Below are 27,444 nucleotides of genomic sequence, written 5' to 3' on the forward strand. Positions count from 1 at the left end.
CTTTTCCTACCCCCCAGGAGCAACCCGGAGCTGAGGCAGTGCGGTCTACGGCTTCCTGTGTAAGCTACGGTACTGAGAGGCACGCACCGAGAGCTATGAGTAGATTCACACAGCGTCTCTCAATTTTACAGGTGAATCTTTTCCGAGTTATTTCTTGGACATTTGGCCTTTTCTTCCTTCACAGGACGATGGGCACTCCGACAGGAGGCCGTTAACCGTCTTCGGAGGGCACCGCGTAGAACCCTCTCGCCCTGGGGGCCACCAGGGCACCCAAAGGACCCTGGCCCAGGTACCTCGGAGTCCTGGCCAATAGCAGCGAGCCTTACTGGGCGGGTGGCCAGGCGTACTAGCGGCCAATAGGCGAGGGACTTCTTGTTTCCTGGCAGAGCGGGGTCCCGGCACCGCGGCGCTCGGGTTTTGTGTGGGTCCTGGGTGCAGGGCCCGGGTGCCGGGACCCGAGGTGCGGCCTCGCTAGCGGGAGAGGGAGCAGGATCGCCGGCCCAGAGAGAGGTGAGGGGCTCCGCGTGGAGCGCGGGCCCCGCCAGCCCCGGCCCCGCCCCCTGCCGCAGCCCCCTGCGCCCTGCGCCCCTCGAGTCACACCCCGCTCCACGGCTGGCGCGTCTGGAAGACCCCGGCCCCGACGCCCCCGCCCCAGTCCCGCGCCTGTGGCCTCACCTCTGACCCCTAGCCCCTTCCTTCCTGTCCTCACTCAAGTGTGGGTACGTCTTGACCCATCCTGTGCCTACCCGGGGCAAGCGCAGTGGTTGTCGGGGTCCTCCGAAGTTGCGGGTGGAGAATCACGTCCCCGACCCCCAGTGGGACTCTGCTAGCCCTCCTTTTTTCGGGGTACTTGGAACACCCGTTGCTCACCCACAACTACCAGGGTAGCTTTTGGCGGGGCTTTAGTGCTTACAAGGAGAGAGAGGGTTGGAAATTGGCCCACGCCCTAACGAATTGGGCTACAGTCTCTAGGAGAGCGGGTGGCATCAGCCCAGTTTCCTTTGGCTTGGCAAAGGCCATACTTTCTAGTTTTCTTCCACAATAGGTGTAGGGTGGCTTAACAAAAACAAACAAAACAGCCAAAAAGGGGCGGGTGGGGGGTGCGGTTCGGATCAGCCGTTCCCAGGCACAGGGGAGCAAGAGAAGAATTCCTGGTTAGGGCTTGTGAGGACACAGGGATGCAAGGAAGAAGCTGCCCATTTAAACACAGAAGCTTGGGTCTTCTCAGCTCCGTGCTGGAGAAGGCGGAGCCATTGTCGGAAACAGATCGACAGTGGTCCATTTCTAAAGATGGCTATGTGTTATGGCGGGAGTATCTTGGCTAGGTTTGGGAAATCTGACCTCTCTAATTATAGTTCTCTAATCTTTGGGCCGTAAAGAAGGTCTGAGTCTAGCACTTCCTCACATGGTTAAGCTACTGAGCATTTCAATTTGGAACAGCTTAGCTGTAGTAAAATGGACCGTTATAACTCAGTGGGGGACAAGAAGGCTGCCTTCTCTCGGCCTTTGCCACAGGCCACTTCCAGATTTTCTAAGGGGGCAAGAAACTCTGGCATCCTAAGGCGCTCTCCAAGGATAGCTCTCATTTATCCTAAGATACCAAAAAAAACTTTTCATTTTTCTTCCCTACCCCAACCCCCATTTTTCCCCAGCTCTCAGGGCCAGAGTGGGGCAGGAGGATGCTTTCCCCGCCCCATCATGGAGCTGCGCTGTGGGGGATTGCTGTTCAGTTCTCGCTTTGATTCAGGGAACCTAGCCCACGTGGAGAAGGTGGAGTCTGTGTGTAGTGATGGGGAAGGAGTAGGGGGTGGGGCAGCAGCCCCCACCAGCAGTATTGCCTCTTTCCCTGACTACGAGTTCAATGTGTGGACCCGACCAGACTGTGCTGAAACGGAATTTGAGAATGGGAACAGGTATGAGGAAAGAATCGGAGGGTGGAAGAAGGAAAAGAGAGGGGATACCCAGGTCCCCGAGTCCATGCCTCTTTTAGCCCCCTGACTTAACCCCTTCACATCAACATATCATTCTTCCTCTCCATCCCCTTCCTTCCTCTTCTCCTCCCTATTAAATCACCTTTCCCAGTCTGGCTTGCTCCAGCTCTCCCACATACCCTGCCTCCACCCCTACCTTAAACAATGGCCTGACTTACCTACTCTGGCCCTTCAGGTCATGGTTCTACTTCAGTGTCCGGGGAGGAACTCCAGGGAAACTCATTAAGATCAACATAATGAACATGAACAAGCAAAGCAAGCTGTATTCCCAGGGCATGGCCCCCTTTGTGCGCACACTGCCCACCCGACCACGCTGGGAACGCGTTCGAGACCGGCCCACCTTTGAGGTAAGTTCTCTTTGAGGAGGAAAAGAGAAAGGCTTTGCTGATGAAGGTGGAGGGACGCAAAGGAAAGAGGAGTTTGCCCTTGATTCAGAGTCTAGGTGGGAAGGACACCAGGTTTTGGCATCAGTTTTCCCTCTAGTTCTCTCGGGAATCTAATATGAGGCCCAGCTTCAGAAAGCTTGGAAGGAGCCAGCTGTCATGTGGAAAGTATTAGAGGGAGGGAAGGTGGTAAACATGATGGGGATGTAAGGTTGGTTCCTGGTCGCCCCATCAGGAGCTGAGTTCTGGCACCGATGGCCTTTCCCTCTTTCTTCTATGCTTCTCAGATGACAGAGACACAGTTTGTGTTATCCTTTGTTCACCGTTTCACGGAGGGCCGTGGGGCTACCACCTTCTTTGCCTTCTGCTACCCCTTCTCCTACAGTGACTGCCAGGATTTGCTAAACCAGCTGGACCAGCGCTTTCTGGAGAATCACCCTACCAATAGCAGGTACCAATCCCATTCTCACTTCTGCCACGCAGTCCTGGATCAGACAGAACCTCTGCTACTTCTGGGACTTGCCCTAAGAGCTCTGAACAAAAATTCATCAGTCTTTTCTCTGTACAGGATGTGCAACTTTGAGTACCTTTAAAAAATAAATTTCTGTATGACCTTCATCTCTGCATGCCACTGCGTATACTTTACTTATCCACTGACCTGGTTCAAACCTCCTTTAATTTCCCAGCAACCAGTAATTAACCAGAATTAACCAGAATTTAGCCAGCACTGCCATTGCTCAGCACTTTTCATCTATCCCAACAGAGGGCAACTATCTCTGTCTACACAAAGTAATTGGTCCCAGGGAGCCACAAACCACACCTCCTCTCCTGTCCTCTGCATTGTGGCAGTACAGACCCACTCAATTCCTCGGCCACATTTAACATGGTGAGGGACTGTAAGAACCCAAAGGTGAGGGTAAAGGACCAGCTCCTTTAAATCTTGGGTTCATCTTGACAAGGCCCACCCCTTGCTAAGACTTTAGGGAATTCTGGCGTAATGATTTTTATCCCTACAGCCCCCTGGATACCATCTATTACCACCGGGAGCTCCTCTGCTATTCTCTGGATGGGCTTCGTGTCGACCTGTTAACAGTCAGCTCCTGCCATGGGCTTCGAGAAGATCGAGAGCCTCGTCTAGAGCAGCTGTTTCCTGATACCAGCACCCCCCGACCATTCCGTTTCATAGGCAAGAGGGTAAGTGGGAGTAGCAGAAAGCTTTAGGCACTGTTGATAGCTTAAGGCCATGCTCTCTCAGGGCATCTGGGGCACAGCCTCAACCAGCAGCCTAAGGCAAGGATGATAACTCCTTTTCCACTTGCAAACTCAGCCAACTGGAACTCCAATGGCCATGCCTGCTTTATTTGCCCCTACCTCCCATATAGTGTTAGAGTGGAACTACAGGGGAACCCAACTAATGACTGCTCTCCTTTCCACCTCAGATATTCTTCTTAAGCAGTAGGGTACACCCTGGGGAGACTCCATCTAGCTTTGTCTTCAATGGCTTTCTGGATTTCATCCTTCGACCCGATGATCCCCGGGCCCAAACCCTACGTCGCCTCTTTGTCTTTAAGCTGATTCCCATGTTGAACCCCGATGGTGTGGTCCGGGGCCACTACCGGTAAGAAGCCTTCCCAGCCTATATGGGTTATTCCCAGTCCCCCTTGTGTCCTGCATCTCTATGAAATACTATCAGGCTTTTCATCTCACTTCTCTGATGTTCCCAATTCTTATACCCTAACAAGGGCAAACCCATCTATTTTTCCAGTGACCTGAGAAGGAATGTGATCCTATCTGATGGCACTCCCTGGAAGGAGTAGAATTGGAATAGCTGCAGGCCCATCTGCATAGAGGGAGCTACCCTTAGGATTCTGTGGTAGGGGTGAGAGCAGACCAAGGAGGAGCCCATAGGTTCTTTATTTCTAAATGCAACTTTAGCTTCTCATTTTATAAGTCAGTCTCCCTAAGTCTCCTTTCCATCTACTTAGTATCTCCTTTGCTGGCCCAGTTTCTAGACCCTGGTTCAGATCTTCTTTTCCTACAGCACAGACTCACGTGGAGTAAATCTGAACCGCCAGTACCTGAAGCCTGATGCAATTCTGCACCCAGCCATCTATGGGGCTAAAGCTGTGCTGCTCTACCACCATGTGCACTCCCGTCTGAACTCCCAGAGTCCCTCTGAACACCAGTCCAGTCCTCATCTCCCTCCTGGTGCTCCCCTTTCTGACCTTGAAAAAGCCAACAATCTCCAGAATGAAGCTCACCTTGGGCACTCATCTGATGGGGATAACCCAGAGGCCTGGACACTGGCAGAACCAGCAGAACAGAAATCCAACAATGTTTGGATTGTGCCACAACAGTCTACTGAGGTTGAGGAGCCAGCCCCTGAGACCATCCCCCCCAAGGAGAGTGGTGTTGCTTACTATGTGGATCTGCATGGACATGCTTCCAAAAGGGGCTGCTTCATGTATGGAAACAGCTTTAGTGATGAGAACACCCAGGTAGGAATGACAGTGTGGGAAGTGTGGCAGGTTGGGAGATAAGGGTTAAGTCCTAAGCAAAGAGGGAAGGTAGCTATCTGGTAGGAAGGCGGAGGCTGCAAGCCATACACTGCCTCTGAATAATCTTCAGAGGGCAGAAAAGGGATGGCACGGGGCCCTTCTGTCTCAGACATTATATCCTGAGCCTTTGAGCAAGGTTCACCCTGTCAGCATTGTAGTCTTACATAGAATTTGGGAGTCAGAGAAGGAAAATTTTGCATTCTTGCAGGAAAGTAGCTAAGAGCTTAAGAGACAGTACAACTATACCTTCCCAACACCTAGAAATAATGCCAGACATTCAGTGAGAAGTAGAGAAACGTGTAATGGTATCTGCTGTGTACTGAGTCACTTGGCCTCATGCCTGCCATCTCTTCCTTGCCTCTTGTCACTACTTTTTCTCTGTTTCTCCTTCTGAGTTACCTTTCTTCCCCTAAACAGGTGGAAAACATGCTGTATCCAAAGCTCATTTCCTTGAATTCAGCCCACTTCGACTTCCAGGGCTGCAATTTCTCAGAGAAGAACATGTATGCCCGAGACCGTAGAGATGGCCAGTCTAAGGAGGGAAGCGGCCGTGTTGCAATCTACAAAGCCTCAGGGATAATCCACAGGTTGGGGTGGAATCTGGGATAGAGTTGACGAAATAGCTTCCCTAAGGAAAATAATACCCAGTCTAGGTTATTTAAGAGGTAGGGGACAGTCCAATCTTTTCAAAAAAGAGACTCAAAATCATCATCATTGTCTGTAGTCTGGGACTTTACCTTCTTGGGACTTCTGGGCATATGGTTTAAAGCCGAGGTCAGGTGCTAATGCTAGAATAGCACTTCCTATGTGTTCACTTTTTTCCAATGAAAAAAGACCATCTAGGTCTTAGACTGTCTAGGCTGACCCCCGTGGTTCTGTCCTGATGACTCTTCTGACAGGACACTGATAAAGATCTCTGTGTCTTAGCTACACACTCGAATGCAACTACAACACTGGACGCTCAGTAAACAGCATCCCTGCTGCCTGCCATGATAATGGGCGTGCCAGCCCCCCTCCCCCACCGGCCTTCCCCTCCAGATACACTGTGGAACTGTTTGAGCAGGTATGAATGTATGGGATAAGTAGGAAAGGGGGGAAACCTGAAAGTCTTCAAAGGTCCTCACTCCTGCTGTCTGACTCTAAGGACTTCTGAAGAGACCCTTGCCACTATCACCATCTGACCACTGTGGCTTTTGTCTTCAGTGGGTAGGAGCATGCCTCTGATTTGAATGGTTTTGGGAGAGGGGGAAGAGGCTGGATTTCTGACCCCATGCCTTGGGGGGAATCCGTCAGCATATCTGAGTCAGAGATTCTTTGCTCCTGAGCCTGCCTTCCTCGTTCTGTTAGGTTTATCTTCTCCTGGGCTTAAATATACACCTCTTTAGGGTTTGCAGTGACCTCTTGTCCTATGGCACACCAAAAGAAGTGAGAAGCACTGCAGGTTATAGAAGAAACCCAGATTTCTCCTGCTGTGAGAATTCCTTTATGGTTTCATCCAGAAAGCACACCTACCCCTGCTCAAAATGGATGAGAGCTCCCAAATGGGAAGTAGTTTAGAGAACAGCTATTAATCCACTTGACATAAACAGCCTTGTGTATAAGAGTTAGAGTACCCCACTGAGCAAACTTTAGGCCTAGTTTTTCCTTCCCTACCACTGTGCTGGGCCGCCCTCTCCAACTCAGCAGCCTGGAGTGGAGGACCAAGATGCTGAGCCAACCTGGATTTCCCCACAGGTGGGACGAGCTATGGCCATTGCAGCTTTGGACATGGCAGAATGTAATCCGTGGCCCAGAATTGTGCTGTCAGAGCACAGCAGCCTCACTAACCTCCGGGCCTGGATGCTAAAGCATGTGCGCAACAGCCGAGGTCTGAGCAGCTCTGTGAACGTGGTTGCCAGCAAGAAGAGGGGCTCTCGAACTCCACCCAAAAGTAACAAGTAAGACCAACAGGATAGAAGAGAGAAAGGGTATGAAAAGTGGAACAGGGCTCTAGTATTGAGACTTCCAAAGGATTTATATTCCTTTCTTCCTTCTTAAAGTACCATATGATAAAGATTTTCAGGGTAAATTAAAATTAGTAAGATAAATTCAGCTTTTAATAATGGGACCCACTTCCCTTTCACCAGGAGCTTAAATATACTTCCTGGATATCAGTAAGTTCCTATTCCAGAGGCCTGCAGAAAACCACGTATAATAATTGTTGTAGGGGTGGAGACAGGTCTCAGCTTCCAGTGGTTACAAGTGACTGAGGGGAGTCCAAGGGCCAGGGCCAAAGCAGTAAAGGGGAAGCCCATCAGGTGATGTAAAGCTGCTCAAGGATGCCCTTGTGGCTCTTTATATATTTTCTGCAGGAAAATACAGGTGGGAACAGGTACTCTCAGGCATCCTAAGATCTACTGATACGCCCTAAGTTAGATTCCTTATCCCTGACATGAATGCCTCTCTTCTCCCTTGGAATGAATCTCTTTGCTTTGTATTGAACATCAAACCTTGGGAAAAGATGGGATACAGCCTTCTTTACTCAGGGTTAACTGGAATCTGCTTTTTTGCAGTGGGTTGCCTGTTTCCTGCTCTGAAAACACCTTGGGCCGGGCACGAAGTTTTAGTACTGGCACAAGTGCTGGTGGTAGCAGCAGCAGTCAACAAAATTCTCCACAGATGAAGAACTCCCCCAGCTTTCCTTTCAATGGCAGTCAGCCTGCAGGGCTGCCAGGCCTAGGCTCTAGTACCCAAAAGGTCAGCCACCGGGTGCTGGGCCCTGTCAGAGGTAAGCCAGTCTGGGAGCCCCTACAACAGGTGTTCAGTTGTCTGGGACATTGCTGGGGGAAGTGAGAGCTGGAAGATAATGCACTTGGGCCAGGACCAAGGGATGAATCAATAAAATTAGTTTATAGCAGCTTCTCCTGCGACCTTGGTATTCCCTGCGGAATGAACTCCAGATGGCCATTGGTGGGAGTCCTGGGTATCTGGGTTTCAGCAAATGCTGGGACCAGGGGAGTTTCCAAAGATGAAACACTCGCTGAAGCTGTGGCACACAGAGACATGGAGCTTTCATATCAAGGACAGTGTTGGCCAGTCTTGTTGGAAGCAGTATAAGGGCATGTCTTGAGAATCCAAATGGCAGCCCTGTAGAATGATGGACAATCCTATCCAGGATCTCCATGAGCCAAAATTGTTCCTGGCTTTACAACCTTTTCAGAAAGTAATATCAGAAGGGTTCCAGCTCTTCCAAAGAAAAATGGAACCACTACAGACAGTTTCTATTCTAGACTTAGGAAAAAACAGTCTGGCCCTTCCCAGCAGAGCCAAAATTGATCCACTGTGCATCAGTACCTCTAGGTTTTGAATGAGTCTAATCTCTACCATAAGTCAAGAGATTCTAGATCAAAAATGTATACCAGAAACCAAAGGGTCTTTAGGGGAAAAGAAAAGGAAGTAACTACAGGACCATTCCTTGGGAGAAACCTAGAATGTCATAGGGAAAAATTGTGGTAACGTCACTTCTGGAAATATACTATGCCATAAATCAATACTGATGTGGCTTCTGGGCTACAAAAATCTTGCCATAATACGGAGGCTCTTAATTAGCTGGAGCCATGAACTTTGCTAATCTTTAATCTGCCCTCATCCTTGTTAACGTTTCTCTGGCTACTCGGCTTACAACCTAGCTTTTGGTTCAGACTGGAAAGATACACTGGGTTAATGGTAGTGCGAATCTGACTGTACTGGTTAAAGCACCCATACAGTACAGGGCAAAAGTCCTTATCAGCTTTGACCATTTGAGCCCTGATGTCCAATCTGGTGATCTCTCCTTATATTCCAAGGTCAGTCCTTTGAGATTCTATCTTCAATGGGAAAGGACATTTTGCTTATAGTCTTTGAAGAAGAATATTAAAGTAATATAATGGATTACATTTGAATAGCATTTAAACAGTGAATAAAACAGTATCATATATATAATTTCATTTAGTCTTCATGAGGACCCTGTGTGGTGAATGCCATTTTATTTTCCTGATGAGGACACAAGCTGTTTAAGTGTGACTTGTCCAAGATTTTCCAGCTATTAAGTGGCACAGTCATTCAGACTTAGGTCTTTTCCTGCTCCAGAATGTCTGAGTTTCCCTATTTTAAATCTGGATAAAGTTCTTCTTCTATTTTGTTTTTTTTCTTTATTTTTTTAAATCAACCTCTTGTAGCTCTTAACTTATAGTTCCTGGGAAGGAATATCAGCATCAAAAATGCTCCTTCCCTGATTACAAAGGGAAATAGTAAAGAGCCTTTCCTAGGTCCTCACTGGAGGTATCTAGGCAGTTTTATTTTACAATACTTTCAAACTTACAGGAGAGAAAATAATACAAACCCCATCCAGAGAACTCCACTATACCTCAAAATACCCCCACCCCACCCCCAGACCAGATTCACCAATTATAATGCTTGGTCACGTTTGTAGTTTCTTTCTCTCTCTTGGTCCCTCTCCCTCTCCCCTATCTTTCTTTCCTATTTCTCATCTATCAATCAATTTTCTAAACACTCGAGTGTAGGTTGTATACATTATGCTCCTTGAATATTTAATACTTATATGTACATTTTCTAAGAATAAGGATATTCACTTATGTAACCACCTTAAGTACAGTTGTCAAATCAAGAAATTTAACATTGTTATAAAACTTAGTTTATGTTTAATTTTTTCTTATGTCCTAAAAATATCCCTTTGAGTTTTTTCTCCTCTCTTGCTAGATCCCATTCAGGATCATGATTTGCATTTAATTAGCGTTGTCTCTTTAGCTTCTCTCTTTTTCTCTCTCAATTGTGGAAATAAATGCACAACACAAACTTTCCCATCTCAGCCACTCCCAAGCATACCATTCAGTGGGATTAATCACCTTCACAATATTGTGGTATTCTCACCACCTTCCATTACCAAAATTTTCCCATCTTCCTAAACAAAAGCCCTATACCTGTTAGAGACTAATTCCCCATTCCCCCTGCCCTCCAGCCCTGGCAACCTATAGTCTAATTTCTGTGTCTGAGTTTTCATAGTCTCTGACATTTTCTTTATTGTTACTACAAGGCTTAATTTTTTTTTTTTAACATTCCAAAAAGGTTTATTGAATACCTACTATGCGGTAGGTACTGAGCCAGGTTCTAGGAAATCTAATAAAGGATCTAGACCTGTACTCACGTTGCCATAGGCTCTTTTCTCAGTTCCCTTCTCATCTCCCCACTCTCCCTCTGGGCAAGATCATTCTTTGCAATAAGTTTAGTCACTCCTTTGAATGTCCTCGTCACAAAAATCATATCTGTGATCCCAAAGATACCTCTCCCCAGATTACAGTCACTGTGCTAATCCAGAGTAGGACTAACAGGTAACACTTTGAGAAACTCAGTATCTGTAAATGATTCTGTGTACTCCAACTATGTCCTGAAAACCTCTACCTTGGGAATTTTAAGACCAGGATATAAGAAACCTCCAGCTTTTGCCTGGGGACCAATTTATGAAGGACTTTAAAACCCAACCAGATGAGTATGTTAATAATTATACCCCTAATTGTATTTATATAGTACCTTACAGATAGGGTTTAAATTTAACATCATAAATCTATTTCGTTTGCTTTGATATCAACTTAACTTCAATAGCTTTATATACAAACTATGCTCCTATATCCTTCCCACATACACACACACTTTTATGTAGTTCTTGTCACAAATTACATGTTTATACATTTCAAGTACAAAATCACTGATTTATCACCACATTTTATGCATTTGTCTTTTGGATCCTATAGGAAATAAAAAGTGGAGTTACAAACCAAAAATAACAATAGTACTGGTATTTATATTTACCCATGGCAGCACCCATACCAGAGAGCTTTATTTCTTCATGCTGCTTTGACTTATGGTTTATTAGGTCAAAGAACTTGACCTTTCAACCTGTAGACCTGTCTTTAGCAGCTCTTGTAGGTCTGATCTAATGGTAACAAACTCCCTCAGCTTTTGTTTATCTCGGAATATTTTAATCCCTCCCTCATTTTTGAAAGACAGTTTTGCTGGATATAGAACTCTTGGTTGGCAATTTTTTTGCTTCAGTACTTTAAATATCCCACTACCTTCTTGGCGCCGTGGTTTCTGATGAGAAATTGGCATGTAATCTTATTGAGGCTCCCTTGTATATGACATGTTGCATCTCTCTTTATCTTTTTCAATAGTTTAATCTTAATATGCTATGGTGTGAGTCTATGTGGATTTATCTTGTTTGGAATTCATTGAGCATCTTGGATGTGTTTATTCATGTCATTTGTTAAATTTTGGAAGTTCTCAGCCATTATTTCTTTGAGTATTCTGTCTATCTCTTTCTTCTCCTGCTGGGACTCTCACAGTGCATATATTGGTATACTTGTTCCTTGGGCTTTGTTCACTTTTTCTTCTTTGTGCCCCTCAGACTGAATGATTTCAATTGTCTTAAGTTCTCTGATTCTTTCTTTTTCCAGCTCCAATCTGCAGTTGAACTTGTAGCTCTAGGGAATTTTTAATCTCTGTTACTAAGGTCCTTAGCTCTCTTTGGTTCCTTTTCATAATTTTCATCTCTCTACTGAAAATCTCTTTGCGGTCCTCTATTTAGTCCTTTGTTCATGTTTTCCTTTAGCTCTTTGGGCATACTTCAGACCAGGTCTGGTCCTCCTCATTGCTGGTTTCTAGTGCTTTAATCTTTTCTTTGCCTGGACCATTGCTTCCTGTTTCTTTGTATGTTTTGTAACCTTTTGTTGAACCTTAGACATTTTGATATTTTAATGTGTTATTACTGGAATTTAGATCCCGAGGTATTTGTTCCTTATGCTTGTATCCAGCTAGTTTTATGGCAGAACTTTCCTTGAATGTCAGGAGCTAAAAAAAAAAGGAGAAGAGAAAGAAAAACAAACATCTTTCCCAGTCTTTGCAGACTGACCTGTGTTGAGTAGTCTCCTTCCTTCAGGGTTTATCCATATGAGTATAGCTCCAAGCCAAAATCTTGAGGCCTCCCAGATCCTTTTGTCTTAATCATGCATTGGTGTGGCACTAGGAATTCCCCCACTTACACAATTTGTAATGTCCCCTTTTTTTTCCCTAGGAAAGTTTCCTCAGGGTCCCAGGCACTTCACTCTAATATCCTACAGCCAGCATCCCTTGCCTCAAGCAACCACTTGACTGCTCTCCCACAGCATTCTGTAGGAGAGCTCTGAGAGCTGCTTTCTAAATGCTGGGCAAGTTCTGGGATGGTGAGTTCCTCAAACCACCATCAGACAGATTGGGGCAGACATACATGTTCCCAGTATATGCAAAGCATTACTCTTCTCCCTCCAGAACCAGGACCAGGAATCCACACTGGGAATGTGAGCTCCCTCCACAGTGAGCCAGGAAGGGCTGAGAGAGGGGCCAGTCAAGTCACTACAAGATCTTACTGCTTTTAAGCGGCCTTTTGCTTGAATCCATATTGACCCTGTTACTGTAGTTCTTCAACTGTTTTTTTTTTTTTTTTGGACCTTGAAAAAGGTATTTCTGCCAGTTTTTGCTGGCCGTTCAAGCTTCTGTGGGAGGATGGAGCCCTGAGGTGTCTTACTCCACCACTATCTTGATCCCTGCAGGGACCAAGGGCTGTTTTTTAATCTCAACATCTAACAGCAAGTCATCATTGAATGGCTTGGTGTGCTGGAGCATCAGAGCTGATTGGGTGTATACCTTGTCTCCTGGTTCAGTCTCTAGGCAGTTTTTAATCAGAATTTTATTGACACCCTATCCCACCTTCCAGTGCAGAACACTGTATTAATCTCTTTGAAGTGGAGGACTTGTATTCTATTCCTCTGTTAATTCCCCAAATAACTAAGATAAAATCTGTAAACAGTACTAATTCCTTGGTGACTGACTTGAAACTTAATAGGGAAAACAGGACAGTAAATACAATATAAGAGCATGTTCTAAACACACATGGGATTTGGGGAGCTATTGTGGTAATAAACTCAAGAGTAATTAGCTAAAGAATATTCAATTGAGAAATAATTTTGAAAAATGATTGATAAATGGTTTAACAAAAACATTTGAGAGATGAGAATTGACAGCTAGAAACAGGAACAGAGCTGCTGGGTAGAGAACCAAAAACAGGTATATCCAGCTGGCTCAAAAGGCCAAGCCCTTCATCAAGGCAATTAGGTGAAAAGTGATAGGAGGAAGAAGTTGAAAGGTCTTAAAAAACAAGATTACAAATTAACAGACATATGTCAATGATTGTGTGCTACTGAGTATGATCAAAACAAGAGTAGAGCTGTCTGTGAACTGTATATAATGGACAAGAAAGTGCAGGAAGGATCTTTGCAGTAGTGTTTATACATGAGATGGTTAGAGCCTGTTCCAGGGTCTGGAAAGGAGAAATGACTAATGAGTATTAGAAGTGGTAGGATTTAGAGATGGTGGAAGAGAGAGGAACTAAGAGAGATTCAAGGCTACCAGCTGAAGAAGGTCATGTAGACATTAAGACATTTTTGGAAGAAAAAGTAATGAGATATCTGTTTTAGATATGATTGAGGGTCATGGGCTATCTATATAGAAACATCTAGCAGGCAGAGACAGGGCAAAATTATAGAAAAAAAGTGAGCCATCAAGGTGGGAGATCTCTGAGTCAGCCATATAGAGGTATTAGATGAAACCAAGTGAGAAGGCATGTTCCCCCAGGTGAAGGAGCTAAGAAGCAGAATGGCCCCTGGCTTGTGTACAGGGACACCCGGGGACTTGCATAAATATTTGTAAGAACTAGGAAACTATCTTTCTAAAGACAAGTAGTCAGTTAGATGGTTACCAAATAGGAATGCTGATAAGGAGATGAAAGCCCAGATCCCAAGAATCTTGACACTGGTGTTCTCCTGGGCATTTGCTTGTGCTACAATTTTTATAGCTTCATCCCTTAAAAGTCCTATATGACTCCAGGATTGGAACCTAGCCCTATCTTGGGATAGAAGCCTACAACACAGACTGTGTCATTTGGAATTGGCATCTTCAACCAACTCTTAAAAAAACTTCACTTGTCCAGTGTGATCGCCATAGCTTTATGACATTTCCTGGTTCCACACATCTGGCTCTTTGGCCCCTGCTGCACCTAGGCATATTCTGTCATCCAAAGAAGAAAGAACACAATCTCACATACCTCAGAAGTTTAACTGTGAAGCAGTGATAGTTTGCAGACCTAAAACTAGGGATTTGACAAAGGCTCTTCTTGACTTGTGAACTTATTTATAAGAAAATTCCCACCAAAATATAAAAATTATATCAGTTAATTATGTATTTAATGACATCCTGTATTGGCTAGAAAACCTGACGTTGGGCTATCCAGAAAATTTCAGAAAAGATCAAAACACCCCAGCCAGAAGCTTAAGTCAGAAGTTCAGGAAACTAATCTGACAGATTCTCTCCCCAAGAGCTAGGGATGATGTTTTAGAAGGCCAGTGAGTAGCCAACTTGGGGTAAACAGGAATGTTCCTTGGGCAGGAGGTTGGTAGACCCTCTGAGTAAGCCTTGACTCCAAGCACACCTGACCTTAGTGCCAGGATCTTCTCTACCTAGTTCTCTCCAGCTACAAAATATGCTCTAAGCCCTACCTTCCCAGACCCATTCCATCCACTTGGCTCAGAAGGCAGCCAGTACTATCAGCAGTATTGCCACAAAGGAAGAAGAGGTCACTGGGGAACAGCAGATAACAATGATGGAGTGAGGATGGTCAAAACCCTGCAAGATACAGGTGCAAAAGCAGATGCAAACAGAGCTTAAAAGGGCCTGCTGGAGAGAAGGGAGAGTAGATCAACTGCCAGCTTCTTTCTGTTGGTTACGTATTGATACAGCTGGGCCTGGCCTAGGGTGAGACAAATGAGGCACCCAGGACACAAAATTTCAGAAGACACTCACTTTCTGGGTCATGCAAGTGCCTCTGTAAATTTCAGCTCACTTGCTTCATCCTAGTCTGGCCCTGGAGTCATACAAGCCTCACTCCAAACCTGAAACTCATTCCCTGATTCTCCAGCTTACCCAGCCGAATATTGGTATAAAAGACAAGGTACTTGATTCAAATATAAAAGCAGGACCTTCCATGTTGCCCTACCACCACTACTTTTATCCTTTCCACCTCTCATTGAACCTAGAGGTTACGAGGACTCTTTCCTGGCCTCTACAATACCTTGGCTCAGCTGACAGGGAACTTTTGGTAGGGCAGCTAAAGTCCAGTGGTACATGGAGGTTCCTCCGGGAGGTGAGTCAACAGGACAGGAGAAACCACACTAAAATTTATTTGATGGCAGGTTATGTCTACTAACATACCTATTTATTCCCTCAGCATCTAGCACTGTGCCTGGCACTTAGTAAATAATCAGTAAATACTTGTTGAATGAATGAATGTACAAATAAATGGCAAGGCAAGAAACTGGGAGCCAAATGAATGCTTCTCTGATCTTTCCACCCCACAGAGTGCAAAAGTCTGGTCTGTGGTCATTCCAGAGTATTACAGGTCACTGATCCTGTTTCTACCATAATGTCTAGGGTACCACAGGTAGGGGCAGTTCCAGGGATGATGCAGGAACTAAGAACAAGTCAAATAACTGCTTCTCTACACGGTGAGGCCTTAGACTAGCCATTCTCACTCACACAATGGTGAGGTCAGTCTCCCTCTGATGACCTTGCAGACCTTTGTCCCAGGACTAGCCTGCCACCCCCAAAATGGAACCTATAGTTGTTGACTATAAAATACAATCTCACAACTTCTGGAAGCAGAGGTGATAACGTATCACTCCCAAGCTGCTGTTTCTGTAGTGCAGATGCAGGAAATGCAGAGTTGGGGCTCCTCCTTTTCTTATCCCAATGGGGTTTAGCAGGCCTGAATTATACCTGGGGCTAAAAGTTAAAACACACCAGCTGTATGTTCACATTTAACACATTTATAGGCAGGCCTGGCCAGGTCTTAACATGGTGTGTTAAGTAATGCTTGAAATGCCATTTTTAAATGCCTCAAATTTTGCAGCTAAGCCTCTCCTAAAACCAGACATTGTCTTCTATCCCGAAACTCCATTAGGGGCAGGATTCCAGGGTTGTGCCCTTAGTATCTTTATCACTTATGCCAACATTTCCTATTATTTTTTTAAACACCATTTGCCTGTTTTGCTTCATACCTTCCTGTCAATCAGTTTCTTACTAGACTCTACAAATGTCCCAGAGGCTCTCCCTCACTTTCTTACCCCTTTTCTTCTACCCTTTCCTACGCAAGGGGCTGGGATGAGGGTTCATCCTTTAACATGGTTTCAACATGCCTCTCTCTATATGTATTTCTCATATCATCTAAAATTTGATAATCCCTCCTCCATCAAGTTTATTATTTCTGTGACTGTGCATTGTCACCTGGCCTTCATCCTGATATCCGTGTTTTAACCCCAGCATTACCTGGGTCTGGGCCCTGAAGTATTTAGCTTGAAGTCACTGCTAGCAGGTAATGCTTCAGGTTATTTGACAGGGGCTATGAGTCTCTGGCTTATTGTCCTGTTGACATCCCCATGCAAATGCTCACTAGCCCCCTAAGGTTTGGTTGCTTTTGCTTCCTAACTAATTGGTACCCAGCATCTCGGTACATGCCCTTATAGTTATAGCAGTTTCCATCCTGAGATCTTCTTTCTTCTAGCCCTTATTCATTATAGCCATCAATTTTTTTGTTAATTGGTTTAGGACCTTTCAGAAGTAATTGTTACTGCCTAATATAGCTGAGACAAGATGAAGTTATTATCTACTTCTCAAGTTGGAGACTTTTCACATTCAACACATGTTGCTTTATTTTAGGGGTCAGTTGGCATCCTGGAACCTCCATTGAATTCAGGTCTGTGCAAGTTAAGGGTTCATTCCATTTGAGAGCATTTGGCACTTGTTGTCTCTCTGTGATGAGGAAGTACTTGTAAAACCTGCAAGCCTCCCTACCCCTTCAAGTCAGCACCTGCCCCAGTGGGACCCCACTGTTCATCTGTAGCAGTGAGGCTCTAGCTAGAAGGAATGGACTGAGTCCTGAGAGTATAACCATATGCTCCTAGACTCAGAGATTGCTGATCTAGCTCATGGTCCACTGTGGATGTCTGCTGTTCAAGTAAACAAAATATTTATTAAGGGCTCTGCTTTTCCAGGCAGTCTTCTAGAGGCACTGGGATACACAGTGTTGAAGAGAAGTCTCCACTCCACAGAGACTCAAGTTCCAACTAATAAGAGTATTAGCTGACATTTATTGAGTGCTTACTATATGCCAGGCACTATTATAAGCTCTTTATGTGTACTAACTTATTTTAATAAGGAGATGGAAAACACAAACCAACAATAAGCTATATGAACAGAAGGCAAGGACGGAAAGGAGAAAACAAATTCTGCCTGTATTGGTCAAGGGGGCTTCACAGAGGGGACATTTGAGATGGGAAATATGTCTAAGGTTGCACTAGAAGAGGAACCATGCAGAAGAAACTACATAGCTAGGAGCCTAGGGGCTCTGGCAGAGGGTAGGAAGGATAAGTCAGCATCCTACTAAGTATGCGCAGATTGGGACCAAAATAGGGAGGGCATTGAATGCAATGTTAAAAGGATTACACTTGATTTAAAAGATCTTCAATCTCTCCCCCTTGCCTAAACCAAAGCTATTTTTAAAAAATCAGTTCTCTATTTTAGAATAGTAAATTCTGGCATCTGTGTGAAGGATAGATCGGGAAAGGGAAGAGATTCCAGTGAGAGAAGCCAGTAGGGAAACTTTTTCAGTGCTTGGATGAGAGAAAGACCTGTGTCCAGGTACTGGCAATGGTGGGAGAATAAGGAAGAATTCAAGCTGTTGCAGAGGTAAAGTTGTCAGAATTTGATTCAAATCTAAATGCAAGGGGGACTGAGTCAAAAGATGAAACAATGTTTCTAGCAGATAGGTTTTTAACCAAGATAGGGAGAACAAAAAGGAAGGAGAAAATGAGTTTTGTTTGGTCATGGAGGTTCTAGGTAGCCATGTCTAGTGGACAATTAGAACTGGAGTTGAGGAGAAAAGGGCTAGATATAGATTTGGAAGTTGAGAGTTATGTGGTATACAGGGGGCAGTCTTCTACAAGTTCTGCTGGGAAATGGTGGGGACACTGACATGTAAGGGGCAAGAAGAGCAGTTAGAAGAGGAGCATTGAGAGGTAAGAGGAAAACCTAGGAAAGCTATATTTCAGAAACCAAACTCAGTTATTTCTTTGCTAGAAGAATGAATTGGTGGGTGAGTAGATTGGTTAGCTCAAGAAATGCTGCAGAGAGGTGAATAAAATAGGATGAGGGCTGGCTGAAAATTGGACAATTGGAATAAATTTCAGAATTACTTCAGAAAAGGGATACTGCACTGAATAGCTTGAAAACAGGTATCTTCTGACAGAGGGGAGCCAGCTGAGCAGTGAAGGCGGTCTTACAGTACCTTGCTTATTTGCTCTTTTATCTGCTTATGTCCCTTTCACTCAGAGCCCAGAAGTCAGGACAGGAGACGGCAGCAGCAGCCATTGACCCATCGCCCTACTGCAAGCAGCCTGGTCTCATCCCCAACTCCCACTAGTTCTGGCCCAGCCTCCTCACGCAACCTGGGCTCCTGCCTCCTGCCCAACTCACTCAGCATATCAGGTCTGTACCCACTGCCACTGAAATCTGAATTGGCCACCATCTTCCCTTCCCTGCCACCTACCTACTGGACCAAGCTCCTGACTAGGTGTGAAGAAATACCTTCAGCCACTCTGCCACCTGACCTGGACCGCCTCCTTGACTTGAAGTTAATGCAAGCCATTCCAGACCAGGGGAATCAGTTATCCTTGTAGTCATGAACCTGGATTATCCTAAACCCCTAGCATCCATGATCTTGTATAGCAAGCTAGAACCTAACAGATGTTTTTGTATAATAAAATAATAGCTAACACTTATTGAGCATTTACTTAAGTACAGCTCTAAGTACATTAGTTCATTTAATCATCACTTTACAGGTGAGGAACCTGAGGATTTTTCCTACCTATGAAGTGTTCTTTACCCCCAACTCCCTACTCCCAGGAGTAGGGCCACATTAGACAGTATCAAGGAATGAAGATTGGCATAGGCCTTTGACCTGCCATCACTGCAAATGTTGTGTGACTACCTCATCCATCCAAAACTTAGGCTGTGTACTCCCATTATAGACCCCACCATGTAAAGGACTAGATGGGAAGGATTTCTATGACTCCAGTCCAACATCTTCTACCTCACTCAGAGCCTGCTACTCCTAACTTGTTAACTCTTCTCTATAGTCTTGGGTGCTGCTGACTTGATCCTTAAATTCTTAAAACATTTGATTGGGATAGGTAGGCCCTGTTGTCTGTATAGGTACATAGCAGTTGGGCTTAGATGGATTCTGATACAAGCCCCAAGTTGCTGCTCCAACCCTTAGACCAGACTGGAGCATGCAGTGTTTCTCAAGACATTTGGCAGTGTCTGGAGACACTGTGGTTAGGAGACTGGGAGGTAGCATCCAGTGGGCAGAAGGGGCTAGCAATGCTCTGAAACATCCTACAATGCACAAGCCCTCCACAATACACCAGCTAGCCCAAAATGTCAGTAGTGCCAAGACTGAGAAATTCTTGTCCAAAAGTTGTCGCCTCTTCTCTGGAACCCCAACCCTGATCAGTTTCCTTTGTTCTCTAGGGAGTAGCTGCTCATTCCTGTCCTCAGGGGACAAGCCAGAGACTGTCATGGTGATTGGGAAAGGTCTGCTAGAGACTGGACCTCGGACCCCCTGCATCAGGACCCGATTGCAGGTAACAGTTTGGGGTCTTTCCTAGCCCCCAGCATAACAACCCAGGCACTGTTCGTCTGGACAATGGGAGGGAATATATCCAGCACTGCTGTACAGCCTCTTCCCACAACCATATCAGAGCATTCCTCTGGGGAACTGGAAGATCCTGAGTGCCTGTCTGTCTGGTGTCCCCACCCCTGCCACCCAGGTCTCTCTATTGCTCGCTTCAGCCCCAGCATCCCTGCCAAATACACCCCAACCTCAGCCTGCTAGCTCTGGCTTTCCCTGCCCTTGCCCTTAGCTTCTCCTCTCTTTCTGCCCAGACTTGCCCGAGGAGAATTTCCGCAAGGAGGGGTCCCGGATTCCCCAGGTAACACATCTGGTTGCTGCTACTCAGAACAGCTGTGCCACCAACTCTGATTTGGTCCAGATCCCCCTGCTAATTTGGCTAAAGTTGGGTATACGCTGAAGCTGACTGGATGGGTGAAGCTTAAGCTGCTCTAGCAGGAGCTGAGGTGTGGGAGGGAGGTCTGCTAATCATCCAACATTTTTCCACACAGTGTCCTCTACTCAGCCAGACCTTAGCCATGGTATAGCCATGGAAGTTAAATGCCGGATCCTCTGCCACCCCTAGTTAAGTAAGGCTTGCGCACATGGTCACAGACTGAACTCAGGAGTTCTCTGGCGATTACCTTGCCTCCCCCTCTCAGCTACAAACAGTGCTCAGATACTCAAGGTCCAGTACCTGTGTTGACTGCTACACTACACTCTTTATGCATGGAAACTCTAGAAGCAAAAAGAGCTAATGGAAGAATGCAGCCTCTTAGCCCACCCCTTGTCTACACAGGCTAGGCCCAGGTTGGGCCAGGGCTCACCGCCGACTCGCAGAGGGATGAGAGGCTCTTTGGGCCCCACATCCCCTATCCCCCGGACCAGGGAGAGCAGTGAGCTGGAGCCGGGACCCCGCTCTGCTGTACTAGGGTGAGCATCAGGGTCCCACCTTCTCCCCAACCCACCTCTTCTGTCCCCTCATTCCCATTTCCGCCATTCAAGATAATCCTTCCTTCCCTCCCGTGTGACCCCAAGACTAAATGCACTTTCACAGAGAATCTTAATCTAGTCCCTGATCCGCCGCCCCCCCGCCCCTCCGGTCTTCATTCCTAGGACAAGACAGTGTTATGGCCTCAGGCCTAGTTCTAGCATCACACTCCTGTGCAGTAATCCTCCTGCCTATCCCTATTACCTTTATCTCTCCCCACCTCTTTCAACCCCAGCCCTGGCTAATGGGCCAGAAGAGGGGCAGAGGGCAGAGTTTTCACAACCCTGATTCCTCTCTGTTCTCTGTTGCAGGCTGCCTCAGGCCCGGCCCCCGCGGCCCTGCTCTGCCCCTGCCTTTTCTCCTATTTCCTGCAGTCTATCTGACTCCCAGTCCCAGATTTGTTACAGCGGGGGGCCCTTGTGCCAAACTGAGGTTTGTTTTGTCCCTAAATCTCTCCCACTCACTGTTTCTCCCCGGGTCTGAAAATGCCTTGGCTTTCATGCCCAGGATATAGTCCCAAGGTAGGGGGACACAGTGAGAAATGTGCTAGTCCCCTCCTGCTGCTGCTGATTCCATGTGACGACCGGACTCCTTGGAATGCCAGCCACACTGTCTGAGGCACCGCAGAGCATCACCTTGAGACCAAAGCAGGCACCTGCTACCCCTTCCCTCCCTCCACAGCACAAGACTTTGGGACCACAAAAAAATATATATCTATATTTTTATATTGGGGGAGTAGAAATGAAAGCAGCCCCTATAATGGGCTCTATTCAGTGGCAGCTTCTTGATCCATAGGGTTAAGGAAGGCTGAGGAAATAAAAGTTGTTTGGAAAAATCCAGGTGTAGTTGCTTTGTATGTTGTGATGGGTAGAGGGATGAAGTGAAGTGTGAAGGCCCCTCACACCCTCCATCTTGCCTCAGACTATGTCCTGGAACCCTAGAAAAAAGGGGGAAAGACCTGAGGTAAGGAAAATGCTGCAGCTTTCCTCTGGGGGAAATCCTTCAGGAATCAACTCCCATCCAGACTATTTCCATTTACATTTTTGATCCATACTTAAGATTGATCCCCATGCCCCCCCCACCCTCAGGATCTTTATCCTTTCTCTATGGCTTAGGTCTATAGTAGACAACCCCTAAATCAGTGCCCCTTGACCCAGAACATGGAAATAAAATTAAACATCCTTATTATCCCCTCTCACACACAAAAAAATGCTGTCTAAAAAGCCTAATTCACCTTGGAAAAGTGAAGGCTATTTTAAACGAGAAGTCCAAATTCTCATACTGGGAAACCACCCTTAGTTCCTTTGTTCCTATCGGTGCCAGTAGCTCGTGTACCCATACCCCCAAATTGGACATCTCCTTACTGAGAACTACAAGATGGGGGCTGAGCGGTGTAAGGGAACCCACCCCCTTTCTAGAGAGGAGAAGTTTTACGAGGATGGAGGCAGGGCACTGTAAGGCACTTTCTACACTGTGCGGACAAAGGAGTCCAGTTCTGGACCGGATCGGCCTTGGCCCGGCATCTCCTGATTTGAAGTTTTGAACCCCGCAGGCCCTGGCGCGGCCTCGCCATCAGCTCTCCGGGGCTGGGCGCTACAGTCCTAGGCCGTTACCTGGGGTGGAGAAAGCGCCGATTCAGTCCTGCTTCTTGGGATTGTTGACGGCCACGTAGTGATAAAGAACAACAAGCAAGAAAAGCGACACGCCCAGCATGTTGGCGAAGATGGCGAGCTGCACGTCCGTGATCATCCTGCGGAGAAGAGGAAGGACAGCTTCGGGCCGGCACGATTCCAGCCCTCGCCAAAACCCGTCCTCGCCCCAGCGGCCCAGACACCCGCCAGCCGGCCCGCGGCGCCGCGTCTGCGTGCTCCGCACCTGACCAGCTCCGCTGTAACCTGCTGACGCCCGTGTACCAGCTCGAGGTAGAGCCCTGGACCGGAACTTTGTAGCGCCAACTCAGTACCAAAGCCAGCACTTCCGGCCGTGCGGCTCAGTCTGAGCGGCCTCTCTAGGCCCGCTGTCTCGACTGCTCCAGCGGCGAGCGCATGAGGGGCGGGGCCAGGCCGGGCGTCCCGCCCGAGGAGAGCGGACGGAGCTGGGGCTGCGTGCCGTGGGTCGGGAATCTCCCAGCTGTCGGCAGCTGGCGCGGCCCGGCGCGCGGTCACAGGGGTGTGGCCGCTTCCCGGGAGGCTGGGAACGGGGCTCCGACCCCCCTTCCGCCCTGCTCCCCTGCGCTGCCTCCCTCCCTTCGCTTCCCGGCCTGGCCCAGCCAGGTGTTTCCTTTGGGTCCGGCCCTCAGGTTCCCTTCCCCGGGCCGGGTGGCGGGGAAGGGATTGGGAGGCGGTGCAGCGCAGGGGTGGGTCTGGGGCCGCCGGGCCTCCTCTCCAGCCGCGCCAGCCTTTCTACCCGCACATCCCACCGAGAACTGCCCTGCCTGGATGTGCCCAGCACCTGCCTTGCATAGGCTCCCTCCCTCCATCCACCCCTGGAGGCGGGCGTCGGAAATAGGACGCGCCATCCCGGAATCTAAACCCAAACCGTGGGGTTTTGGCCAAGTGGGAAATCACCCCCCGGCTGTGAGGGAGAGGGGAGTGGAGGAAGAACAGGGACAAGCAAGAGGGGTCGCGGATTCGGGGCAGAGTGGGTCGCTGAGGAGGACAAGGAGAGGTGGCAGTGGGTAGTCGGCCGAGGGGCCATGACGAGGGGAGAGGCACCCTGTGTCTCTCCAACCTGCTGCCCAGCCAGAACCTTCTCCCCGCTCACTCCTTGCTTTCCCTCCGTTTCACCATAAAAGGGAAGGGCAAGGAGCCAGGCTGGGGCCGGGGGCTGGGCTGTTGCTCTGAAGCTGTCAGGGCTAATGGAAGCCGGTTGTTTGTGGTGGAGGGGGACCCAGGGCTCAGGGGACGTCCCTCTCTGAGCCAAAGAAAACTCTACAGGAGCTGCTATAGGGCTGAAACAACTGGGACAGGAGACCATCTTGTCGCCTATGTGCAGAGTGGGCTTGCACCCCCAGAGTCTGTTTCCCTGGCCTGGGACCAGCAGCAATTTGTTCACCCCGCTTTAGCATTGCAACCCTAAGCTCAGTCTCTCCCTTTAGGAGTCTGATCCCCCTGCCCATCCCACCTTCTCCCCAGCCCTCATCCATTCTTTCCTTGAAGCTTCCTATTTAGAATCCCAAGCCCATGTCCCCTCCACATAACATTAGTGAAACCCAGATCTGTCCTCCCTCATGCCCCCTCAGAGCAGTCTGTTCCCACCCTGGCTTTGGGAGAAGAGTGACTAGGTCTTAAAAGGATCACACATCATCATGCTGCATGTTTCCTGGAAATCCAAGTGCAACCAGGCACGTAGGTCCACTATGGAATCACAGCTAGAATTTCCTTTTTTTAATGACGCTCTAACCTCTAGGCTGACCCTGGAAAGCAGGATTTCTAGGCTGTAAATGACTTGAGGGAAGGCCCTGGAAGTGCTTCAGATTCCTCAGGCTGACCTGAAACCAACTGACCTAGCTTCTCAGAGCTGAAGGAGGACTTTATCATTTTATAGAGGAGGAAACTGGGGCTCAGAAGGCCATTAATTTGACTAAGGTTCTACAACTGGTTAGCAACAGAACCAAGGCTAGAACCCAAGTGTCGCCTCCTCTTTCCTCTTTTTAAGATTCCATGTCAGACAGGTGTTCTAGAGTCAGGGACAAGAGGAAAAGGATTTGTTTTAGAACCACTCAGAAATGTCCTTCACCTCTCGGACTGCCTGTGCCTAGGCCAGTGAAGTCTTTATTGGCCTTCAATGGGTCATTTGGCCTAGGGCCTGGAGAAACTGAAACAAAAAATAATCTCCAAGACTGAACTTGGCTCAACTGAGAGAACTGAAAAAGCTTCAAACAAGCTTGGGTGGAAAAGTGTGTGGGAAGTGAGACAGGCAGAACCTCATCCCAGACAGGGCCTTGGGGCGAATTGAGGAGGAGACACTTGTGGAGCTGAATCTCTGGGATTCTGGGATTAGTATGACAGTTTCCAGGAGAGGATAGAGGCCAGGATTAGGCTCAGGAGTGAAAAAGCAACAAGACTTGGGGAAAAGGGGATTGGACCCTGGGTCCAGGGATGTCTGCTCCTAAAATGTTGTACTTATGGGTGAGGGTTGGAAGGAAAAGGAAAACATAAACATTTGGGGAAGAGTGAACTTTTGCCCAAGTGCCCAAGAGCTTGAATTCCCCTCTGTGTTGGCATTGCCCCAAGGTCCAATTCTTATTATTCCCCTTTTATTCTGATATTAAGTCCTCTGAGAGAGACCATTAGACAAAAATGCTCCTTTTTACTGGTACCCCCTGTCTGTCCTGACCTTGGAAATATAGGCTTATTTCTCCGTGTGACCAGGATTTCCCATTGGCACTAGAATCTTGGAAATCCCCCATTTTGGAGAGGTTATAAAATAGATCCTGTCCTAGAGCTCCAGGGATGAAGTCTTTTTTGGTCTCAGGAACTCTCTTGCCAATTGCTTTGGAAATTTGTGTCTGCCTGCCAATACCACCACCATTGCTTTTCATCCGCTCTTAGCCGCCATTGCAACCTGCTTGCCCACACCTCAAGCCAGCAATGGGAATTGCCCTCTCCAGTGAAAACCCGGAGCCACTGATTTATTTGAGATCTCACAAGTATTTATGTCAGCTCCTAGGTCTTGGCTCCTAATTACAAGTCTCAATGAAATGTAGCATGTCACAATTATATTTCAAAGCCAACATTTTTGACCCAAGACATTTAAAATGTACAACAGATTTTTAAACTTCAGGGAACAGGCTAGGGAGTGGGTGACAGTGAGGCAGTGACAAGATGGCAGGCATAACTTTTCAGGTTGTCAGAGGCCCCCTAATGGGCAAGGAAATGGGGAAGATGAGGGAAAGAAAACCCATAGCAGCAGCCAGGGCAATTTGAGGGGAAGTAGGCTGGCTTCCTGCCAGGGCCAGGGTCAGGGCTTAGCACTGATGCAGAAACTATGGACAAAGTTGCAACCTTCCACTAACAATTCCTTTGAGACCAAAATCTCCTGTGACCATTTCCTTCAGGTCTCCCTGTGTGCTGATTACCAAACCTCTAAGGGGCAGCTGCAAATGTCCATTGCTGTTGGTTCCAACCTTTACTTTTTCCATCTCCTGTCTTTTCGCCAGAATTTCTCCCAGCCATCGGAGTCACTTTCTGGACTCAGGGGGAAATCTCTGGGTCATGTTGAAGATCCAGTAGCATCCATTCCCATGGTTTCAACGATAGTCCCTCCAAATGGTCCCCAGCATCAAGGCTCGTATTTCTAACCATCTCCTGCACATTTATTTCCCATGGGATGTGTTTTCTTCATCTTAAACTCAGATGCCCAGGCTAAGGTCATCTTTCTTTCCTCCAAACCTGCTCCTCTTCCAGACTTGCCCATCCTGGCTCAAACCCTGGAAACTTCTCTGGTGTCTGCCCTCATCGTGTCCCTCCTTACTCAGGAGATCACCAAGCAGTCATAGCCTTCCCATCCTTTCCATGGTTGCTATCACCACTGGAGCCCAAATCTGCATCACTTTGCAATGTAGAATTCGGAAGGATTCTTAGACAGACAGGTCCTTCCTCATATAAGAAAACCATGCTCAGTGGATTCATGGGGTTTGCCCAAAGTTACACTGCTTGGTAGAGGAAGAACTGGGATCGGCATTCTCAAGCTCAGATACCCCGTTCATGACTCTTGCTGATAATTCCTTCTTCTTTCTGTGTTTCTTCCCTTTTCAGAAACTTGCAATCTAAGCTCTTAACCGGCATTTGAGCCTTTTCTCAATTTGTTCACAATCTACCTCTCTTCCTACCCCATCTTTTTCTGACACAAATAGAGCTAGCATTTACTGAGTATTTGCTGTCTGACAGGCACTGTTAGAAATGTTTTACATGGACAACGTACTTGATCCTCACAAACCTAGGAAGGAGGATGCTGTTATTATTCCCATGTTACAGACAAGAAAACAGAGGCAGACTTTTCCCCAAGCCTGAAATTTCTCCACTCCCCTCCTCTCCGTTCTTTAATTTCTGTTTTCCAATACTGTTGAGGTTTTCTCTTTTCCAATAGCTCTTCTCAGAGTCCTGCTAACAGCAGCTATCTTCTCCCTCCTCTACCCAGAATATTTCCCATCCATTTGGCCTGCCCAACTGGTGCTCAGTGCGCCCTGCCCGCCTTGTGTTGGTTCCCTTTCTCCAACAGCAACTCGGTAGACAGCGACCGGGTCTAATAGGCCTTTGTCCCCTAGGGACCTCCACGGCACTGGGCCCCGATGCTCCCTCGTGTCCTTTCTGTCCAGTGCTCCAGCTTCTCTCTCCCCAGCGTCTTGCCACACAGGGAGACCCTGGTCCAGGACACAACAACGAGGGCCAGCGGGTAAATGCGGGGCAATCTTCTAGATTCAAGCATCCCATAAGGAGCTTTCAGGGCAAGCAGCTGGTTGGATATGACTGAGTTCTGTACTTGCTGTCAGATGTGCCTCCAGGCTAGTGAGTGACTTCCTTTGGTGCTATACAGAAAGGTCCCTAGTCACCTCCACCCACCTCTGCCCCCTCAGTTATGGCCTGGCCTTCCTCACCACCACAATCCTAGACCCCATATTCATTTGGCCCTTTAAGAATCAGATTCTTCTCTTCTCCACTGCTTGGCAGGAGAC

At 47.3% G+C, this 27,444-nt stretch overlaps 2 protein-coding genes across 10 annotated transcripts; one reads left to right on the forward strand and one right to left on the reverse strand.

Annotated features, from left to right (window-relative positions):
- AGBL5 (AGBL carboxypeptidase 5) lies at positions 1 to 21,605 on the forward strand. Of its 9 annotated transcripts, none has more exons than XM_077152372.1 (17): positions 1 to 69; positions 185 to 289; positions 1,653 to 1,913; positions 2,167 to 2,338; positions 2,662 to 2,825; positions 3,138 to 3,260; positions 3,391 to 3,568; positions 3,814 to 3,992; positions 4,416 to 4,872; positions 5,350 to 5,519; positions 5,860 to 5,995; positions 6,667 to 6,869; positions 7,485 to 7,699; positions 18,439 to 18,594; positions 19,639 to 19,751; positions 20,577 to 20,710; positions 21,080 to 21,605. In XM_077152372.1, the coding sequence occupies exons 3-17, from the start codon at positions 1,699 to 1,701 to the stop codon at positions 21,249 to 21,251; spliced, it is 2,787 nt and encodes a 928-aa protein (XP_077008487.1). In that variant the 5' UTR covers positions 1 to 69; positions 185 to 289; positions 1,653 to 1,698; the 3' UTR covers positions 21,252 to 21,605. The 9 variants fall into 9 exon arrangements, 7 of the variants coding, with proteins under 7 accessions (XP_077008487.1, XP_077008488.1, XP_077008485.1 ...); XM_077152373.1 differs by having other exon boundaries at positions 42 to 59; XR_013172332.1 differs by lacking the exons at positions 1 to 69; positions 185 to 289 and adding exons at positions 349 to 510; positions 20,053 to 20,099 and having other exon boundaries at positions 21,080 to 21,212.
- OST4 (oligosaccharyltransferase complex subunit 4, non-catalytic) lies at positions 21,476 to 22,775 on the reverse strand. Its single transcript, XM_077152378.1, has 3 exons — positions 22,644 to 22,775; positions 22,382 to 22,518; positions 21,476 to 21,705 (listed from the first exon to the last, which is right to left on the reverse strand). The coding sequence occupies exon 2, from the start codon at positions 22,515 to 22,517 to the stop codon at positions 22,404 to 22,406; it is 114 nt and encodes a 37-aa protein (XP_077008493.1). The 5' UTR covers position 22,518; positions 22,644 to 22,775; the 3' UTR covers positions 21,476 to 21,705; positions 22,382 to 22,403.
- Positions 22,776 to 27,444: the final 4,669 nt, after the last annotated feature.

This window comes from Tamandua tetradactyla, chromosome 3 (genome assembly GCF_023851605.1).
Source record: "Tamandua tetradactyla isolate mTamTet1 chromosome 3, mTamTet1.pri, whole genome shotgun sequence".
Taxonomy (NCBI): Eukaryota; Metazoa; Chordata; class Mammalia; order Pilosa; family Myrmecophagidae; genus Tamandua; species Tamandua tetradactyla.